This window comes from Balaenoptera physalus (genome assembly GCF_965194825.1).
Source record: "Balaenoptera physalus genome assembly, chromosome: 11".
In the NCBI taxonomy this organism is placed as follows: Eukaryota; Metazoa; Chordata; class Mammalia; order Artiodactyla; family Balaenopteridae; genus Balaenoptera; species Balaenoptera physalus.
This window is the reverse complement of record NC_138896.1, coordinates 85,124,181-85,143,544: the sequence shown is the minus strand read 5'-3', so window position 1 is coordinate 85,143,544 and position 19,364 is coordinate 85,124,181. Positions and strand designations below refer to the sequence as shown.

At 48.2% G+C, this 19,364-nt stretch overlaps 1 protein-coding gene across 4 annotated transcripts in view; it reads left to right on the top strand.

Annotated features, from left to right (window-relative positions):
* PRICKLE2 (prickle planar cell polarity protein 2) overlaps positions 1-19,364 on the top strand; it is a 401,122-nt gene that overhangs the window by 284,898 nt on the left and 96,860 nt on the right. For all 4 annotated transcript variants that reach the window (XM_082412164.1, XM_082412165.1, XM_082412166.1 and 1 more), the window contains 3 exons: positions 1,363-1,566; positions 4,666-4,852; positions 9,749-10,621. In XM_082412164.1, the coding sequence (XP_082268290.1) occupies positions 1,363-1,566; positions 4,666-4,852; positions 9,749-10,621 (1,264 nt within the window). The remainder of the gene's footprint in view (positions 1-1,362; positions 1,567-4,665; positions 4,853-9,748; positions 10,622-19,364) is intronic.

Genomic DNA, 19,364 nt, shown 5'->3' with positions numbered 1-19,364 from the left:
ACGCCTCGGTAGCCTGTATCAGCAGACCAAAACCTAAACCAGTCAGGGTAGTGGAATCCAAGAAAAAGAAACTGAACAACCAATCGCAAGCAGCCAACCAGGCTTTCCCAAATAAGGGGACCGCTTTATCTCTAGTCCCTGAAATACTTTCCTCACTTTGCTTCCATGTCTTCTCTATAAAAATCTCTCCCCGGGTTCCTGTCCTTGGAGTGCCCCCAACCACCTTTAGTTTGATGCTTGCAGCCCAATTCGAATCAGTGTTGGAGCAAATAAACCGGAAAACTTGAGTGTGCCTCTGTTTCTCTTTTAGCAGTATGCATACCTCAGGTCTACCAACGTCAGCACAAAAGGCAGGGGTAGCACTTTCCATAACGTAATGTCTTTCTTATGTCTGGTCACTCGCATGAATGAGGCCCCAGAGACTATTCCATGAGACCTTGACTTTATTTTCTATGAAGCATCACAACCCTTCTGATGGCCAAGGTGTGGGAAAGGTTTGGAGGTCACTTTTCTCCTCCTTGGACGGTGTCCCCAGAGCTCAGCCACTCATGTGGAGCCGTAGTGCTGGACCCTCAGGCTGGGAACCTCAGGCCAGCACCGTGGTCAGCAGAGAGCCTCCCGCTGGACCTGTTGCCTCACACTTGACTCCTCCCTCAAAGGCTGCACCGTATTCATTGTATCCCAAGCGCAACTGGAAGCGAGGGTCATCAGGGACTCTGCCTTGTTCCTTTCTGGGTAGGGGAAGGAACTTTGGAAATGAGTGAGAAGCTTAGGAAGGGGAGAAAGAAGACTCCATAGTCTGGCTTGAGGAGTGGTACCTTTTCAATCGGGACTATGTAAAAAGATGGTAGGGGAAGCAGGCCAAAAGCATACCTGAAAGGCTTCTAGAGAAGACGGTTAAAGGTGGGCATATTTTTATGAACCCACTCCCCTACCATCCGAAGTGCAGACCTCCACGTCCTCCCAGGGGCCCTCCAAACCCCCTCCCCACTCACCCATCACCCAAACCCCACACAGTCTACTTCTAGCAGTAGTCCTGGCTGGGCCTCTGGAGGAAGTTGGCAGTATCTAAAAGATAATGAGACCTCCTGCTGGCAGACTTTTCCTTTCTCTCCCACCTTTGGGATTGCTTATTTTCTCAGTAACAGGATCTTCCTCGTGTTGGCCCCAGGAGGGGCAGTGGGGGAAGGACAAGAAAACGCTGCCTGCCTGTGTGTAGAGCAGGTAGCACAGTAACTGATTGGAAAGTAAGTGCTCAGTCACCAGCTGGTGATGCCGGCGGTGGTCGTGTATCCTTCCCGCGTGGCACTGAGAGGCGGGGCGCCGGTGTTGCTCCTACTGACGTTTCTGTTCGCCTCGCAGTGCGGAGGCCAGATCAACGGCGGGGACATTGCTGTGTTTGCATCGCGCGCCGGCCACGGTGTCTGCTGGCACCCACCCTGCTTCATCTGCACTGTCTGCAACGAGCTCCTGGTGGATTTGATCTACTTTTACCAAGATGGGAAGATATACTGTGGCAGGCACCACGCCGAGTGCCTGAAGCCGCGCTGCGCAGCCTGCGACGAGGTCAGACTCCGCTCCGCTCCCTGGGTTACACCATAGCCAGCACGTTGTCCTGTGGTTCCTGCATGGAAGAAAACCATAGGCCACTCCCCACCCCTCTTATATTAACCCTTTCAAAAATGAAGCCCCACCATCCCTCGTTGCTGGAATGTCCAGGACTGTGACCTGCTTTACTGAATGTGACAGTCTCATGGGCCGCTAGGTGGGAAGACAGTTTCTAGGGCTGAGGACATTCCCAGGGGCACTAGGTCAGTTCAGAACTCTTAAAAAAAAAAAAGGCTTTGTGCAACTTGAGATTTCAGCCCAAATCCCAGGAAGTAATCATCATCAGTAATAGTGTGTCATTTATCTTAAAATCTTGGGTTTCCTGAGATTCGATGGGACAGATTGGTTTGAGAAGACAAGAAAATGGGTAGCATGATTTGATTCTCCCACAATTTACAAAAGGTCTGATGAGGATTCAGGGGGCCGATGGCTACTCCGTCTGGATACCTCTGCCCCACACTCTAAGAGGTACTTGAATTTGCTTTTCCAAGTCAGAAAGCAGTCCGGACACAAGGTTCATACCTGGTGTTTTCTCCCAGCAGAAGCACACCTAGGTGTGATCTGGGAGCTGAAAGATAGAAAACCTGGTTTAGCTTAAAAGTTGGGGGCAGAAAGGAGAATGTTCTAAACCTGACCGATTTTATGGGACAAATTAGGGGAAAGATCTTGGACAGGGGGTTTCTTCCTGCATAAAGTAGGTTTTTGGTTCTTTCTGACCCTATAACCAGCAATGTGGGACCCTGAAAATAACACTCCTCTTTTTCATCCAGAGTCCACTATTACCATGGGCATTTCTTCCTTAAAAGCTGCCGATCAGAGATTCACTCTTCTACAAGGAAGTCAATTGGCCTTATCTAACCTGGATTCTAATGCTACCAGTGATATTCAAAAGAGACCCTCTGGGCAGGTAGTTGGTCCAGTTCTAGTGATTCTGGGCAGCCCCTTTACCTGTCTGCCTCCGTTTCCACATCTGGAAATGGGTGCTCATGATACTTAATATTATCTAATGGCAAATAGAATAGGATGATTAAAGTGTTTTGAAATTTTTGCTTATTGAGGTCTTATTCATACAGCATAAGATTTACCCTTTCAACGTGTACAATTCAGTGGTTTTTAGTATATTCACAGAGTTGGACAACCATCACTACTGCCTAATTCCAGATCATTTTCATCATTGAAAAAGAAACACCAGATGCATTAGCAGTCACTCCCCTTTTCCCCTCCCTCTAGCCCCTGGCAACCACTAATCTAGTCTCTGTCCCCATGAATTTACATATTCCAGACATTTCATATAAATCGATTAATGCAGCATATGACCTTTTGTGTCTGGCTTTGTTCACTTAGCACAGTGTTTTTGCGGTTAACCCGAGTTCTAGCATGTATCAATACTTTGCTTTTCATGCCTGAATAATAACCAGTTGTGTGTATATATCACATTTTGTCTAGCCATTTATTAATTGATAGACGTTTACATTGTTTTCACTTTTTGACTATTATGCACAATGCTACTGTGAATGTTGATATACAAGTTTTTGTGTGGACATATATTTTCTGTTCTCTCGAGTATATAACTAGGAGTGGAATTGATGGGTCGTATGGTAGTTCTATGTTTAACTTTTTGAGGGAATCTAAACTGTTGTCAAGAGGAGCTACACCATTTTACATTCCCACTATCAATGAATGAAGATTCCAGTTTCTCACATTCTCCTCAATTCTTGTCTGTCTTTTTCATTATGGTCACCTTAGTTGGTATGAAGTGACAGCATGTGGTGGTTTTGATTGGCTTTTCCTTAATGGCTTATAACGTTGAGCATTTTTTTAAATGTATTTATTGGCTATTTGCATATCTTCTTTTTGGGAGAAATGTCTAGTCAAATCTTTTGCCTATTTTTTCACTTGGGTGATTTTTCTTTTTCTTGTGGCTTTGTAAGGGTTGTTTATATATTCTGGATACTAGTCCCTTATCAGATATGTGAATTGCAAGTATTTTCTCCCATTCTGTAGTTATATTTTCACTTTCTTGATGATGTCCTTTGAAGCATGAAAGTTTTTTATTTCAGTGAAATCCAACTTCTATTTTTTCTTTTGTTGTCTATGCTTTTAGTAGTCATAGCTAATAAACCATTGCCTAATTGCCTGATCCAAGTTCATGAAAATTTACACCTCTGTTTTCTTCTAAACATTTTATAGTTTTTTCCTCTTACATTTAGGTCTTTGATCCCTTTTGAGTTAATTTTTATATGTGGTGTGAGGTAGGGGTTCAAATTCATCCTTTTGCATGTGGCTATTCAGTGGTCCCAGACAGATTTGTTGAAGAGACTATTCTTTCTTCCATCGAATGTCCTTGTCACCCTTGTCAGTAATCAACTGGCCATAAGTGCTTGAGCTTATTTCTGCCTTGATTACTGTAGTCTGCAGTAAGCTCTTAAATCTGTGCTTTGAAATTGTAAAAAACTCTGTCTTAGGGGTCAAAACACAAATGCTTCTGAGGGCTAGACAGTTATCATAAATGAAGGTGACTCATTTTAAGGTAACAGTGAGTGGTGAAAAAAAATGCCAAGCTACAGAACTCATCACTCATCTGAAAGCAGCAACCCCTCTTATTGTTGCCATGCAAGAATGTGTAGCACACATTGCCAAACATTGTATTTTCAAAAGAGAAACCAGGATTCCAGGTGTTTATATGACATTTCTCATTTTAAAAAAATATTGTATATAAGCCAGATTAAATCGATATGACCAAAGTGCCCATGAGCTGTCAGTGTTTAGTCCTGCTTTATATTCTTTAGGGTAGAATGTTCTTTGTCTTTATACAGTGTGGTTAAAGTAATCACCGGCCAGGCCAGAAACTGTGTAATTGTGCTTTAGGCAAATCCACACGTGGGAACTGATATAGATAGAGAATAAACATATACATATAGATTTTCTGTTTAATAATTGGTGGACAGGACCTATTTTCCTACCCTTCCAGTTTGGGGCCCTCATAGCTTTCCTCCTTTCAAGTACATTCTCATGGCTGGCTCTTATCCACTGACCATTTGGATTCTCCATCTCCAGATCATCTTTGCAGACGAATGCACAGAAGCTGAGGGGCGACACTGGCACATGAAACACTTCTGCTGCTTCGAATGCGAGACAGTGCTGGGCGGCCAGCGCTACATCATGAAGGAGGGAAGGCCCTACTGCTGCCACTGCTTCGAGTCCTTGTACGCAGAATACTGCGACACCTGTGCCCAGCACATAGGTGAGGCAACTCTTGGTGCTCACCTTGGTCCTACTCTGACTGGGTGTGCTTTGTGTCTGGTATAGTTAGAATCCCTTTGGTTGCAAGTGATAGAAACCCAACTGATACTACCTTAAGTGACAAAGGAAATTTCTTGGCTCACAGTACCAGAAAAGCCAAGAAGGAAGTTGGTTTCAGGTAAGGATGGTTCAAGGATTCAAAGTCTGGTTCTTTTTTTCCCCCTCTGTGTCTCAGCTCAGCTTGCTTTCTCTTGGCATCATTTGGAAGCAAGCTGCCTTCTCAAGGTGGCCAAGATGACCCCCCAGCTATACTTAGTCTTAGCACTGGTATTCTCTAAAAGGATGGGATCGTGTCTTTTCCAATATCCAAATCAGATCGTGTCTTTTCCAATATCCTCCAAATAGGAATGCTGTAGCCCCTCATTTGGTCATCTGTTCCACCCTGGAAAGAAAAGAATAGGGAGTTCCCATTGGTCTGCCTGAATCATAGACCCACCCCCAAGGTATACAGTCCCACTACCAAAGGGAGGAGGAGAGGTCTCAGAGGAAAATATGAGGGGAAAATATAAACAGATGTCTTCCACAGCCTCCTCGGAAAACCTCGGGGATCAGCAGAGGGAGGAAACAAAGCAGTCCTCTTGGTAGGAAGAGATAGTCACGGAAACCAAATGGTTTCTGGCATGCATGTCTTTGAAAAAAATCAGCAAAAGCTGACCCAGCCAAAACCAAAGTGAGAGAACCTCAAATAGCTCAGAAGCTATAAACTCCCCAAAGAAGTGGCAGATCTGAGATGGTGAAAATCATTTTCCCTTTTCAAGTAACTGATTTGTTCAGCCCTTCAACGCTATTCCCGATCATGCTGCATCTGTAGCTTCTTATTCAGCTTTCCTGTTCTGGCACCTTGAGAATGAGCTGCCCTTTAAAAAGAAGATAAAAAGTTGGCAGCGGGTGAATGTCTTTGAGATCAGCAGCCTGATCTTCCTGTGGCTTGTGCAATTCCAAGAAATCTGCTCGGAGGCTGCCAGCTTCTTACCTGTAGTTGGGAGATACGGAGATCATCAGTTTGAGAGCCTGTTGTGCCCCGCTTGGAGGCATCTGCTGTGTGCTTAGTGGTCCTTTGTCGTTGAGTCCACCCCGTGGACTCAGGCCCACTTCTGTGGAGCCCTTCTGCGCTGGAGTCCCTGCCAGGCCCAGGGAGGAGCCTTGCTGTGCCGACCTTGGTCCAGCAGCGTTCCCTTCTGGGGGCTGGGGTGTTGCGAAAATGCATTTCTGATGCATTTCTCACAAGGTCAAAGAGGTTAAACAGACATACTTCCCTTTATTCTAAGCGCTAGGAAATGAGCTTGATTTGGACAGGTGGTGGGGCAGGTGAGGAAGGGCGAGGGGTGGGACTCGATCAGGGGAAATGGTGTGAGGTGCTGACCCAGCACTGCTCACTGTGGCTTCTGGGTCTGCAGCGAGGTGCCTGCTCAGCTGAGAGAGGCTGAGTATACAGACAACTTACCTGTGGCAACCATACCCCCTGCTTGTTAGTATTTCTATTTCTTCTGTCCCTTTCCATTGAGGCTTAAAAGCCTCTCCAGAAACTGCCACTTAGGATTTTTGCTCAGTAGCTTGGACGAGAGAAAATATGTCACCGCAGCATGTACACCTCAGAAGTTCCCTCTGTTTTCTTCTGTTTCTGTCTTCTTTTTAGCTTTGATTGGCATTCCCTTCTCCTTCCCTCTGAAAGCCATAAAAAGGCATCAATGCTTTATCAGAAAAGGGGACCACTGTGGCCTGCAGTATTATCACTGCTGTGGTTAAAATGCTGTCCCTGATTTTCCTTTTCCTAAATCCACTTTTCTGTACAGCATACTTTTCTTGCAACAGAGAAAGGGTATGCTCTGTATATCACACGTACTGCAGTGTCTGGGTGCTTTGCTCTGACCGTATTATCCAAATATTCCCTATTTATACAGCCACTCAGTGCGGACCCTACAGCAGGAAGCCGTTGCCAGGGCAACGGTACTTTTGCCTGCTCACAGCAGAGTAAACAGTCCTATAAACATACCGAGGCTGTAGCAGCAGTAGACACATACACCCTCAGAGAAGTACTTAAAGGGCTTAGGGAGGGAATAAAAAAGGAACGCTTAGATGTGGAATGGCCGAGCCCTTTTCCAGATGTTTAGAGTTCAGGAGCAGTTCAGAGCACCATCTGACATCGTTGATGTTTATCAGGGAACACGTTTCACTGCCTGCTGGGCCGCTTTGGAACATGCCTCCCCCTCCACTCTCCCTACCGCGGCCCGGCCTTCTGTGAGGCCCCCATCCCCAGAACTAGGCCCCCGCTGCCGCATCTGAGTATGTTTCCTCGCAGAAGCACAGAGAGGCAGCTGGTGGAGGAACAGCCCGTAGGAACTGGACTTGCTGCACGCCTCTGACAGGCAGTGGATAAGGCTGCAGCTGCTTGGGATGCTGGGCTGAGTTGGAGCTCACAGTGAGGACCCAGGGCAGCTGGGATGTCAGTGGAAACTCTCTGGAGGAGAGGGAACAGGGGAGAGGGGAGGGAGGACCGAGCCAGCCTCAGAGTTCTTTCTTGGACAGCATCCAGGTAGCGGCCCTCAGAGCAGAGAGGGAGACAGGCATTGAGACCTAATAAAAACTCAAGAAGAGGGCTGGGAAGAGGTAGCAGAGCACTCACTGCATCTTAACTCAGTTAGTTCTCAAGCAACCCTCTGAAGTAAGTACTATTATTATCCCTGTTGTGGAGAAGACTCAGGCACAGAGACATGAAGACACTTGCCTAGGGTCACACAGCCCAACAGCGGCCCAGCCAAGATTGGAACCAAGCTGACGGGCTTCAGCATGTTTACAACCAGCTGGCATGGCATGGAGCTGCGATTTGAACCTGCGTTTGTCTGAGTCCTGATGCCTCACTCTTAACTGCCAGGGAGTTCGGTCTGCCTGTGCTGCCTGCCCCTGCTTCCCCCGGCAGCCTGACGGAGGAGGGAATGTTTCGGGAGGCCCAGCTTTGGGCCTGCTGTCTCTAGCCCCTCCCCTGCCAGTTCTCACTCCTCCTGGGAATGCGGTGCTGAAAGGGAGTCGATTCAGTGTCCCTCTGATCTTGGAGTGACCCTTGTGGTTGCTCCTGTCCTGCTAAAAATCCCCTCTTGGTCCCTAGGGCCTGACTCCTGAATAAACAGAGACCCCTTAGTTTCAGGGAGGAGCTCCTAGGAGGAGAATTTACCTTATGCTTCTCTCTCCCTGGGCTCCAGGGACATAAAGGGAAGTGAGGGGTACACAGGGAGGGCCCGGAGAGGCTGCTGTGCCATTTGCCTTTTGTTCTTGCCCTTCTCCTCTCCCCTGCTTCTTGTTCACAGCCTCTCCAGACAATTATCTAGAGGCTACTCTTGGAAAGTTCAGACTCAGGACTCTCAGCCACCGAAGGTGAAAGTTCACATTGGTGCCGCCTTTCGGGAGAGACGTTGATCGCTAGACGTCAGGGTTCTTGCAGAGATCCCTGCCCATCCCACAGTCACTGCTGGGTCTACATTTTCAGCAGGCTCTCCCTACGGGAGGTTGGGAGGCGGGACCCACAGCTCCCGGCTCCCATTCTGCCCGTTTAGCAACTGCTGTCAAAAGAGAGTCTCCCCGTGTCGCTCTCTTAGCAACAGTCCCAGGTGACTCTCCCTTTGGCCTGGTGCAGGTCACATGCCCACCCTTGAACTAGTAACTGGGCTGGGAGATATGGTGTTTTTACTGGCCAGTGCTGGTCCAGGCGTGGCTTTAGCCCCACCCAAAGCTCGTGGCCCAAGGGTGGCAGGGAGATGGTGTCCCACAGGGAAGTTAAGTCCTGTAACCAGAGGAGGGCAGAAGAGACTCTGAGACACAAGAGGGGCTATGGGAGGTTCCCAGAAGCAGGTGTAACAATATTATGTAAACGAGGCACAGCCCGGGCACGGGACAGAAGTTACGCAAAGGATATGCATGCTTATGGTGAGGTGATGTCTTTGACAGACTACATCCAGGTTTTTCCTTACCATGAGCTGAAGTCCACGTTTTTCCTTTCCACTAAACTGCTAAAGTAATTACCCTTTGGAATGCCAGACACTGGTGATGGAATTCAATTCATTCATCCATTCCACACATGAAGAGCCCCTATGATGTACCAGGCCATGTTCCTGGAGATACCCCAGAAACTTCATCGTACAACTTCACTTTTAGTAATTAACACATGCACATATGTAGTGGCTCAATGTCAAGCAATGTTCATGCTGTGAAGAAAATACAGCAGGTAAGGGTGGAGAGTGGTGGAGGGTAGCTTTTAGGGTGAACAGGAAGACTTCTCCATGGAGCTGCTATTTGAGCAGACCCCTAAGTAGACTGAAAGAGATGATCATCGAGGTCATGGTTAGGAGCAAGACTTCCTGGGTATAGATCTGGTCTATGATTCCTAGCTTCTTTACATTAGGCAGGTTATTTAACCTCCTCTGCCTCTGTTTTCTCCTCTGAAAAATGGACGTAATATTAGAAACCTACCTCATACAGTTGAGAGGTTAAGTGAGTTTACATATACGCAAAGCACTTAAAGCAGTGCTTCTCACACCCTAGTATCATTATTGCTGTTTATCTGGAGGAATGTGCCCCAGGCAGAAGGATTCATGGACAGGCCATTTGGATTTAGTTTCTCTGCACTCAGAGCAAATGAGTTAAGAAGGACCTGACTGGGTAGAACAAGGGGGCTGTCATAGTAGGACATGACTACTGTTTACACGGGGGCCTGATTGTTGATTTATTGACATTTTATTCTGCTGCATCTGGAAGCCTGAGCCAAACCAGGGTGCTGTGTGTTTTACGTCATAATGTAATACTCTGAGCAGCTCGTCAGCCTCTTCCATGTCTCTTCTTTCCCCAGGAATCGACCAAGGTCAAATGACCTACGACGGCCAACACTGGCATGCCACTGAGACCTGTTTCTGCTGTGCTCACTGCAAGAAGTCCCTCCTGGGGCGGCCATTCCTCCCCAAGCAAGGCCAGATCTTCTGCTCACGGGCCTGCAGTGCCGGGGAGGACCCCAATGGCTCTGACTCTTCTGATTCAGCCTTCCAGAACGCCCGGGCCAAGGAGTCCCGGCGCAGCGCCAAAATCGGCAAGAACAAGGGCAAGACAGAAGAGCCCATGCTGAACCAGCACAGCCAGCTGCAGGTGAGTTCCAACCGGCTGTCGGCTGACGTGGACCCCCTGTCGCTGCAGATGGACCTGCTCAGCCTGTCCAGCCAGACACCCAGCCTCAACCGGGACCCCATCTGGAGGAGCCGGGACGAGCCGTACCATTACGGGAACAAGATGGAGCAGAGCCAGTCGCAGAGCCCCTTGCAGCTCCTCAGCCAGTGCAACATCAGAACTTCCTACAGTCCGGGAGGGCAAGGGGCCGGGGCCCAGCCCGACATGTGGGCCAAGCACTTCAGCAACCCCAAAAGGAGCTCGTCGCTGGCCATGAAGGGGCACGGTGGCAGCTTCATCAAGGAATGCCGAGAAGACTATTACCCGGGGAGGCTGAGGTCCCAGGAGAGCTACAGTGACATGTCCAGCCAGAGCTTCAGCGAAAACCGAGGCAGCATCCAAGTCCCCAAATACGAGGAGGAGGAGGAAGAGGAAGGGGGCATGTCCACTCAGCAGTGTCGGACCCGTCATCCGATCAGTTCACTGAAGTATACCGAGGACATGACGCCCACAGAGCAGACCCCGCGGGGCTCCATGGAATCGCTGGCCCTGTCTAACACAACAGGTAAGTTCTGTTTACCTGGAACACGGCGAGCGGACTCTCGGGGTGACCTGATGCCAGTCCTCAAGATTTTCGCGTTGTGCCCGCCGTGTGCTCTCATCCGCCGGGTCGTTGAGGCAGGTGAACCCAAGTGTCGATGGCTTCTGTCTTTGACTGGATTCCCTTTAAGCAGAGCCTGAGGCAGGGATTAGGGTGCCTGTGATGTGTTGAGGACATGCTCCCAAGGAAGGGGAGTGAGAGAAACAGGGTAGGGCGGGGAGAGGAGCCAAGTGAAGAATGATGTCTGGGCTGGAGTCTAGCTTCAGCCTGAGCCCACAGGGGGCTCTGGAGGATGAGTTGTACCATACGGTTGGTTCCTTCTTGGGACAAAGGGGCTGACGTTTTGCATCACCGTGTCAGTCATTGGCCCTGGGCTGCTGGAGAGTGACCTGGAGATAAGGATGTGGATGTGGGCATGGGGGCAAGACAGCTCCCGTCAGCCAAAGGCAACATTGAGGAGAAGGGGTGGCTGTGAGCTGGAGGGAGTACTCGTGAAACGGGGTGCTGCCTGGGTCATCAAAGCATCCATGACAGCTTCCATGGCTGTTCTGAACCCCAGTATCTCATTAGGTAGCTGGTTTTAATGTGTAGATAAAGATGAAAGAAGTGGGGATGGACAAGGAGAAGGCAGGCAGGCTGAGAAGGACAGAAGTGTTGGGAGAGACAGACAAACCGACACTCCATTGACTGTTCTGGCCAACCAAATTTTCCGGCTGTTTTCCGTACATGTGAAGACAATGTCATTGTCCTCTAAGATGGCACTACTCAGAGTGTAATCTGAGGATCGGGGCTGTCCGCAGTGCACCCCGAGATAAGTACTGAAGTTGAGAGTGTTTAGAAACTCTTAGAGCAGTCTGACATTGCTGTGACATCCAAGTGCACATCCAGTGGGCTCCTCTTATGGGTCCAGGTGCAGACCACTCAGGGTGTTGTAGACCCACGGGCGAGTTGTCTGTGGCAAGTGCTGGGTATCAGTCCTGCTCAGGTGGGTCACATATCAGGCCGCCACAATGGACTGAAAATTAAAAAACTGGTCCTTCACTACAGATAGCTTGGGAAATGCTGCTCTAAGATGCACTAAGTGTCTCTGCCCCTTGTTGGCAGGACACCGAGGAGGGAGATGCACTTCTATCCCTTACAGTAGAGATTCCCAGAGTCTAATGTGTCTGTCTGGGTGGAGATTGTGACAACCTGATGCACATCAGCCCTGGGTGGAGGGACGGCCACCACTCAGCTCCAGCTGGTGGTTGCCACTTGCAGGGATGTTTATTTATTCAACTAAGAGTGATAGAGCTCTTGCCACGTGCCAAACATTGTTCCAAGCACTTGATAAATATTCACTCACTTAATTAAATCATCACAACCCTTTGAAAGGTACTCTTAAAATTCTCACTTCAGAGTTGAAGAAACTGAGGCACAGAGAGGTTGAAGGACTTGCCCTACGTCACCCAGCTTTTAAACAGGGATTTGAACTTCTGCATGTGACCCCAGAGCAGTGCTCTTAATCACACCAGGGTACCAACCTAACCTGAGCCCCATGCTGTCAAATCTTCCAGTTTTTCTAAAGAACTTAAAAATGTGGATTTTTTAAAAATGTGAAACCTATTGGAACTCTCTGCTGGACAAGCAAAACGTGTCTCTGAGTTGTAGGATATCTGTGCGGTGCGTTTTTAATTTTCATCCCCCTCCGATGCTTTCACAGCTGGGTTCTCTTTTGTCCTGGAGGACAGATAGCAGATATCCTTACCCCCATGTTTCAGATGACCAAAATGAGGCCTTGGTGACTAAGCACTTTGCCTGCTGTCATAGAAGTGAGCACTTAGTGCAGAGTGACGACCACCTGGCTTCCAGCCCAGTTTGTGCTATTCTCGGAAGATTTATACGCTATAATTATTTAAGAGGCCAAGAGATAAATGTGTAGCTCAGACTTTGAAGCAGAGTTTCTCAAAGCTAGACCACCTGCCTGAGAATCATTGGCTGCTTCATTGAAACATGGACTCCAGGGCCTCCTCCCCAGGCCCGGTGTATCAGACCCAATAGAGGTGGGGTCCAGGAACCTGCATTTTTACCAGCTCCCTGCTGGTGCTGGTGCGACCACTGTCTGAGAGCAGTTGTTCCTGGGTTTGTCTGTTCTGATTTTATTGTCCTCACGCTGTAACTTAGGAGGAGATCTAGGGCTTGGAGAGTGTTGGAAAGGCCACACGGGTACGTTTGAAGAACACGCAGTCTCCGATCCTAAGGAAGAGGCCGGGTTGTTTATCCTTGAGATTTTCTACAGATCCTTGGGCAAAGCAACAAATGCCCCTCTGTCACTGAGGTTTTTGGAAAGCAGCCCTGAACCCTGTCTGATAGAGCTGAGAAAAGTTGCTCAGATCAGCACTGTCTGATACGGTAGCCACAAGCCACATGTGACTATTGAAATTTGAGTTAATTGAAATGAAAGAAAATGAAAATTTTAGGCCCTCAGCTGCACGAGCCACATTTCAAGTGGTCACTAGCCATGAACTGAATTTTAGATTTCTTTTCATTTTAATCCATTTCACTTTCAATAGCCACGTGTAGCTAAGCGAGAGGCTACCCTATGGACAGCACAGATGAAGGAAGTGAGCTGTTAGGACGGGCACAGTTTCAACCCCATTATCAGTCTCTTTGGAAGTTCTCTCATGAGCTCTGGTTTTTCAAATTCTAACCTAACGGTTTGGAGTACCGATTCTGGAGTTACGCTCCCTAGGTTCACATCCCGCCCTCATCACGTAGGAGCTGTGTGGCCTTGAGCAAGTTGCTTAAATTCCGTAAGGTTCGGTGTCCTCATCTATGGAATCTGGTGAATGATAGTACTTCCTTTGTAGGGTTTTTGTAGAAGGAAATGATAATACACTTAAACTCGTGAATATAGTCTTTGACGCACATGACCCTCTCTAATGGTTACCTGCTACTTTTTATTATTATTATTTCTCTCTCATCCCAAACATACTGGTGCGTGGTTTTGGCCTCTAGGAGTGTTTTGGAGTCTGGTACCTCCCAGCATCCAGCAGCTGTGCAGGTCCGCATTTTTAGGTTTGAAACTGCTCCCGTGGGTCCTCTTTTTCCTAACCAGCCTGACAAGAGCATGAGAAATGGGACTAAAGAAAGCCATTTTGTGCCCCTGTGTTTCCGTGGATCTGTCAGACGCATCGGTGTGGAAGGGAGATAGTAGCTAATATTCGTAGCAGTGCTTCATTGTTCATCACTGGAGCACACCCTAAATAGCCTTTCACATCCTATGCCGGACACACATCACCAAGGACGTGGTGTTGACTAGGCTTGGTAATCGGTCCTTTTGCTGCTGACCCTCACTTGTTGCACTCAAATTTTGCTAGAAAATTCAGTAGTCTTTTGAGAAGGCAGTGTTCTGAACTATCTGTGTATCTTCAAACCCTAGAATCCCAGTCTGTGAGTGAAGGTACGTGTCACCGAAGTCTTAGTCAGAACACTTTGATTCTGCAGCGAAAGCTAGATTTCAGAATAATGGATTTTTTTTCCTCTTTTATGGCCAGTAACTTGTTATTAACTAAGTCTGCAGTGTGTAATCTGGCATGAAGCATGATCTTTTTGTGGGCAGCATTTTTCCTTAGAACAGATCCTAGAAAAACAGGTTGCCCCAGTGGCTGGCCAGCCTCAGATCGGGCCTTTGACACCTCCGGTTTGGTTTAGAAGTGGGAGTGGACTGTCCCTCCCTCCTCCTTGGCAAACACAGTCCATCCATTCTGCTCACACAGAGTGCATCAGGCGGGCACGGTCGTGGAGTCTTGCAGAAGCTCTTTAACCCTGACATTGCCTAAACATGCCTCTAAAGCCGCTTGCAACCCGGGTGATCATAGTATTAGAAATAGGAAGAACAAAATTAACAACAACTAACATTGCCAGGGGTTTATCATGTACTAGGTACAGTTCTAAGCACTTTGCAGGAACTAACTCACAACATCCCTGCGAGGTAGATACAGTTATTTCCATTTTACAGGTGACTTAAGTGAGACACAGAGAGGCTAAGTAGCCCAAGGCCACACAGCTTGGAACTGGAGGAGCAGGATTCAAATTTGGGCATCCTAGCTCCAGAGCCTGTGCCCTTGGCAGAAGTGGATGATGGTGATGTTGATGGTCAGTGGTGATGATCATAATAGACCACTGACTATGATGTGACATGGTAAAGACTTCATCTATAACAACTCTTCAAATCTTCATGACAATTCTGTGAGATAAGTCTGATAATTATACCCATTTTACAGTTGAGTACACTGAAGTTCATAGATGTCATGACCTCCCTACAGTCACCACTGATGGCCAGGACCTGAACCCGGGTGTGATAGTCTGCAAAGTCCTTGCTCTTAACCTCTCTGATCTGCGTCCTCACAGGAAGGGTCGTCTTCACAGTCAGGAGATTGGCACGGCGACTCTTCGCTGAAGGGGCAAGGATTCCTTTCCCTGTTGCAGCCAGTTTGTTGATACGTCTGTGAGGCTCGGGCAGGGCTAGAGGGAAGCTCTCAAATGAGAGCTGAACAGCAGAGGCAAAGGTGGCTGTCCGAGGTGACGTGCCTGGGTCAGACGCAGGAAAGACAAAGGAGACCAGTGCAGACCATCTGGAGGTTGGCATCTGGGCAGGAGGCACTGATGGGGAGGAGACCGCGGCTGTAGTGCAGGTTGGGGTCTGGGTTCAGGTCACACTGGGGCAGGTGAATAGAGCTGGAATTGAGAGTGGTTGCCTCAGGCAGAGGCCACACCAGAGGACAGCTGGAGACTGTCAGCTTGTCCCCAAAAAAGGGCCCTATGGACAGCAGTGAGGCTGCGAATAGGGCTATTTCTTGAGGATCAGCCAGATTCTATAAGGAGTGGTTGGGTCAGAGAGAACTGGGACCTATAGGAAGGAACTGCAGATGTGGATGGGAGTGAGGGAAAGGGAAAGGTGGTTTCTGTTCGTTCATTCATTCATTCATTCAGCCTGCAAATGTGACTTGAGTGCCTACCTCTGTGAGTTACAGCAGAATGAAGGAGAGCATGGGCTGTAGACCAGTTGGCCAGTTGGAAATTGGACTTTGTGGTTCAATACCTATGTTACCCTGTAGGCAGAACTGGCTTATCTCTTCTGTGCTGCACCGTCCTCATCTTTTTTTTTTTTTGGCCGCGCTGCGCAGCTTGCGGGATCGCAGTTCCCCAACCGGCGATTGAACCCCAGGCCACAGCAGTGAAAGTGCCAAATCCTAAGCACTAGACCACCAGGGAACTCCCTCACTGTCCTCATCTTTAAAATGGAATGCCAACAGTGCCTTGTAGAGTTGTTGTGGGAATTAAATGAGTTAATTCCTACAAAGAATTTAGGACAATGCCTGACATCCTCTAAGTTACTATTAGAGATTATTCTTAGTAGGTGCCATGGCCTGTTCAAGGTGCCGGGGGTGCAGTGCTGAACCAAAGTGGACATGGACCTTCCCCTCCTGCACATCACAGTCTAATGGAGTTTAATACATAGTAGCCATCTAATTGTACCATATAAATTTGCATCAGTGGTAAATGTGGGGCTAGGAGGGTATACAACGAGGGCTATAGCTAAGTTAGGGAGGTCAGAGAGGGCATCCGGAAAAAGTGATGCTTAAGGGGTAAAGGGGAAGGAGCATTCCGGGTAGCAGGAACAGCATGTGCAGCGGTCCTGTGGTAGGAGTGTATGGCAAGTATAAAGAGCTGAAAGAAGGCCCTGTGGCTGGGTGAAGCACAGAGAGTAGTAAGGCTGGGAAAGAAGGCACAGGGGGATGGTGCAGAACCATTTCAGATATTTTAAGGGTTTGGGCCTTTCCACTAAGGACAATGGAAAGCCCTTGAAGTTTCAGGCCAACAGAGAGGGGAAGTGACATGATCAGATTTGCATTTTGAAAAGATGGCTCCAGCTGCTGTGTGGGGAATTGATTGGAGGAGGGCAGGTGCTGATACAGTGAGACCCATTAGGAGGCCATCCAGGACCGTGCAGCCAGGAGAGGAGGTAAAGGTGGCAGCCCCCAAGGTGTAGACAGAGCAAAGACTGAAATAAGAGGTTGCAAGTGATGGTGACCTAGGAGAGGACATTGGCAGAGCTTTCAGTGCCCTGGGGGAACGGTCTCAGGAGACAGAAGAGGATCGATTTGAAAGCATAAAAATGGATCAAAGTTTGCCAGCTCTGTGATTTTTGACCCAGGCCAGCATCAGCAGAAAGTACACATGTCACTGGCCTGGATATGCAGACACACAGTAGGAGCAGAGAGGCTTCCTGCTGTCGTTGATCAGTGTTGCACTGTTGTGGCATGTCCACGCCCTTATTATTTTTTTTAATTGAAGTATAGTTGATTTACAGTATTACATTAGTTCAGGTGTACAACATAGTGATTCAGTATTTTTCTAAATGATGCTCCATTTAAAGTTATTATACAGAATAATGGCTGTATTTCCCTGTGCTGTACTACACACCCTTTTTGCTTACCTGCTTTATATATAGTATATGACCACGCCTTTAACATGCATCACCTACATACCTTGACAAGGGAAGCTTGGTTGCGTAATACCGGGGCGTATTGATTGCTAGGGGGTAATGGGGTAATTTTTCAGCATTTCTGGCCAACAGGCAAAGGAGGAGAAAACATCAGTGTGAGGCTCTGAAGTAACAACTGGAACAGCCCACTTTACCAAGAATGTCTGCAATGTTTTTAAATCCTTGTAATGCGAAACATTTTTATATTTAATTGGAGGCAGGAACGTTTCTCCCGTTCTTCTGCATAACTTAGATATCCATCCTCTAACCCGATTTCTCTATTAAAATTGTTGGGTAAAACCTCCTAACCAGCTGGCACCCATTACTTGAGGGCTTCGCCTCAGACGTGCTCATAAATCACACGGCCCAGATCTTCCTGATCATTTCCTCCCCTGGGGAAGATGTGCAGCCCGGTCTGGAATTACAGATTTGAAAACCTAGAACTCACCTTGAATTCTGTCAGTTGGCCCCAGAGCCAGCCCAGGATCTACTTGGGAAATGCATAGGGATTGTCTTTGTTCACTGGAATTAGAGAACTCTTCTGTTTGCAAGCATCAGAATCCCAGCTCGAAAGGGTGTAAAGAATAAGGTTTTGTTTTTAATCAAGTAACTACAAAGTTCCCAGATTTTTGTTCCAGGTACAGCTGGATCCATGTGCACAAATGATGTCATCAGGACTCAGCCTCTTTCCTCTCTCAGTTCTTGTTTCCTCCACACTGGCTTTATTCTCAGGCAGCTCTTCCCAGGGGCAGCAAGCAGAGCTCTCAGGAGCTCTAGGCTAACGTCCGTTAACATCAGGTCAAGGGGAATGGGAACTGATCTGTTTTAATAGTGTCACTGAAAGTCCCAGAATTGAGTCCCATTTGCCTAACTTGGGCCACCCTCGGGGGCGGGGGGGTGGAATGAATGCTCTTTGGCCAAGCCCAAGTCACATGTCTATCCCAGGAACTAGGCAATGGGGTCAAGGTCATCAGAGCTGTAGGGATTGAGAATGGAGATGGGGAGCTTCTCCAAGGGAAATCAAAGTAGCCTTTTCAAAGGAAGAGGGATTGTGCTGCAAGAAGGTAAAAGCCACAGGTGTCTACTTCTGGACCACAAGTATCCCACCCATCTGGGGCTGGCCACACCCCACCCCCACCCCTTGATCTGGTTCCTTCCTCCAAAAGCGCCACCATTTAAACTTGACATCAAATGTCCATTACGTATGTCAGCCATGTTTTTCTGGAGACACAGCTCTGCTCTTTGGGGCATGTCCCTGTGGTGACTTTAATGTGGAGGTTTCAGATGGTTTGAGGGACGGGTTGGATGGTACCCTCTCGCTCCGTGTTGAGGATGTGATTCAGGAATGCTTTCTGACTGGTCTCATCGAGTGACTGCGTCTGTGCTTCTCGAGGAAGCCATGCCCTCTTGTTGGCATTTCTGAGCTCTGAACCAGGCTCACAGACCAGGGACCAGATGAAAACCAGCAGAGTGAATGTCATAGGACAGTCTTTTTTGTTCCCTATTTCTTTCTGAGTCAGTGTTTTGGTGTGTGGGGAAATAGAGGACATTATCAGAGCCAGGAGAGACAGATGGGGAGCAGTGGACAGACAGGACAGAGCCCAGCCCACGGTGGCTGGTGCACCCCTGCTCCCTGTCGTGGTCTCGCTGACATTTTCTGGGTCCAGAGAAACTTTTCCAGTGTCCTGGTTGTTTTTTATTTTTTTTATAAATTTATTTATTTATTTATGGCTGCTTTGGGTCTTCATTGCTGCCCGCGGGCTTTCTCTAGTTGTGGCGAGCGGGGGCTATTCTTCATTGCGGTGCGCGGGCTTCTCATTGCGGTGGCCTCTCTTGTTGCAGAGCACGGGCTCTGGGCACGTGGGCTTCAGTAGTTGTGGCTCGCGGGCTCTAGAGCACAGGCTCAGTAGTCGTGGCACACGGGCTTAGTTGCTCCGCGGCACGTGGGATCTTCCCGGACCAGGGCTCGAACCCGTGTCCCCTGCATTGGCAGGCGGATTCTTAACCACTGTGCCACCAGGGAAGTCCCCAGTGTCCTGGTTTTTAATAACCATTCAGGAGGCTTATTTATAACCTCCTTGGGCGTGAGCAGTCAGCTATGCCGAGAGTAAGGAACCGTGGTTGCTGACAGGAGAGAAAAGATGGCTGATTTTATTCATTTTATTTCTGAAAATGCAA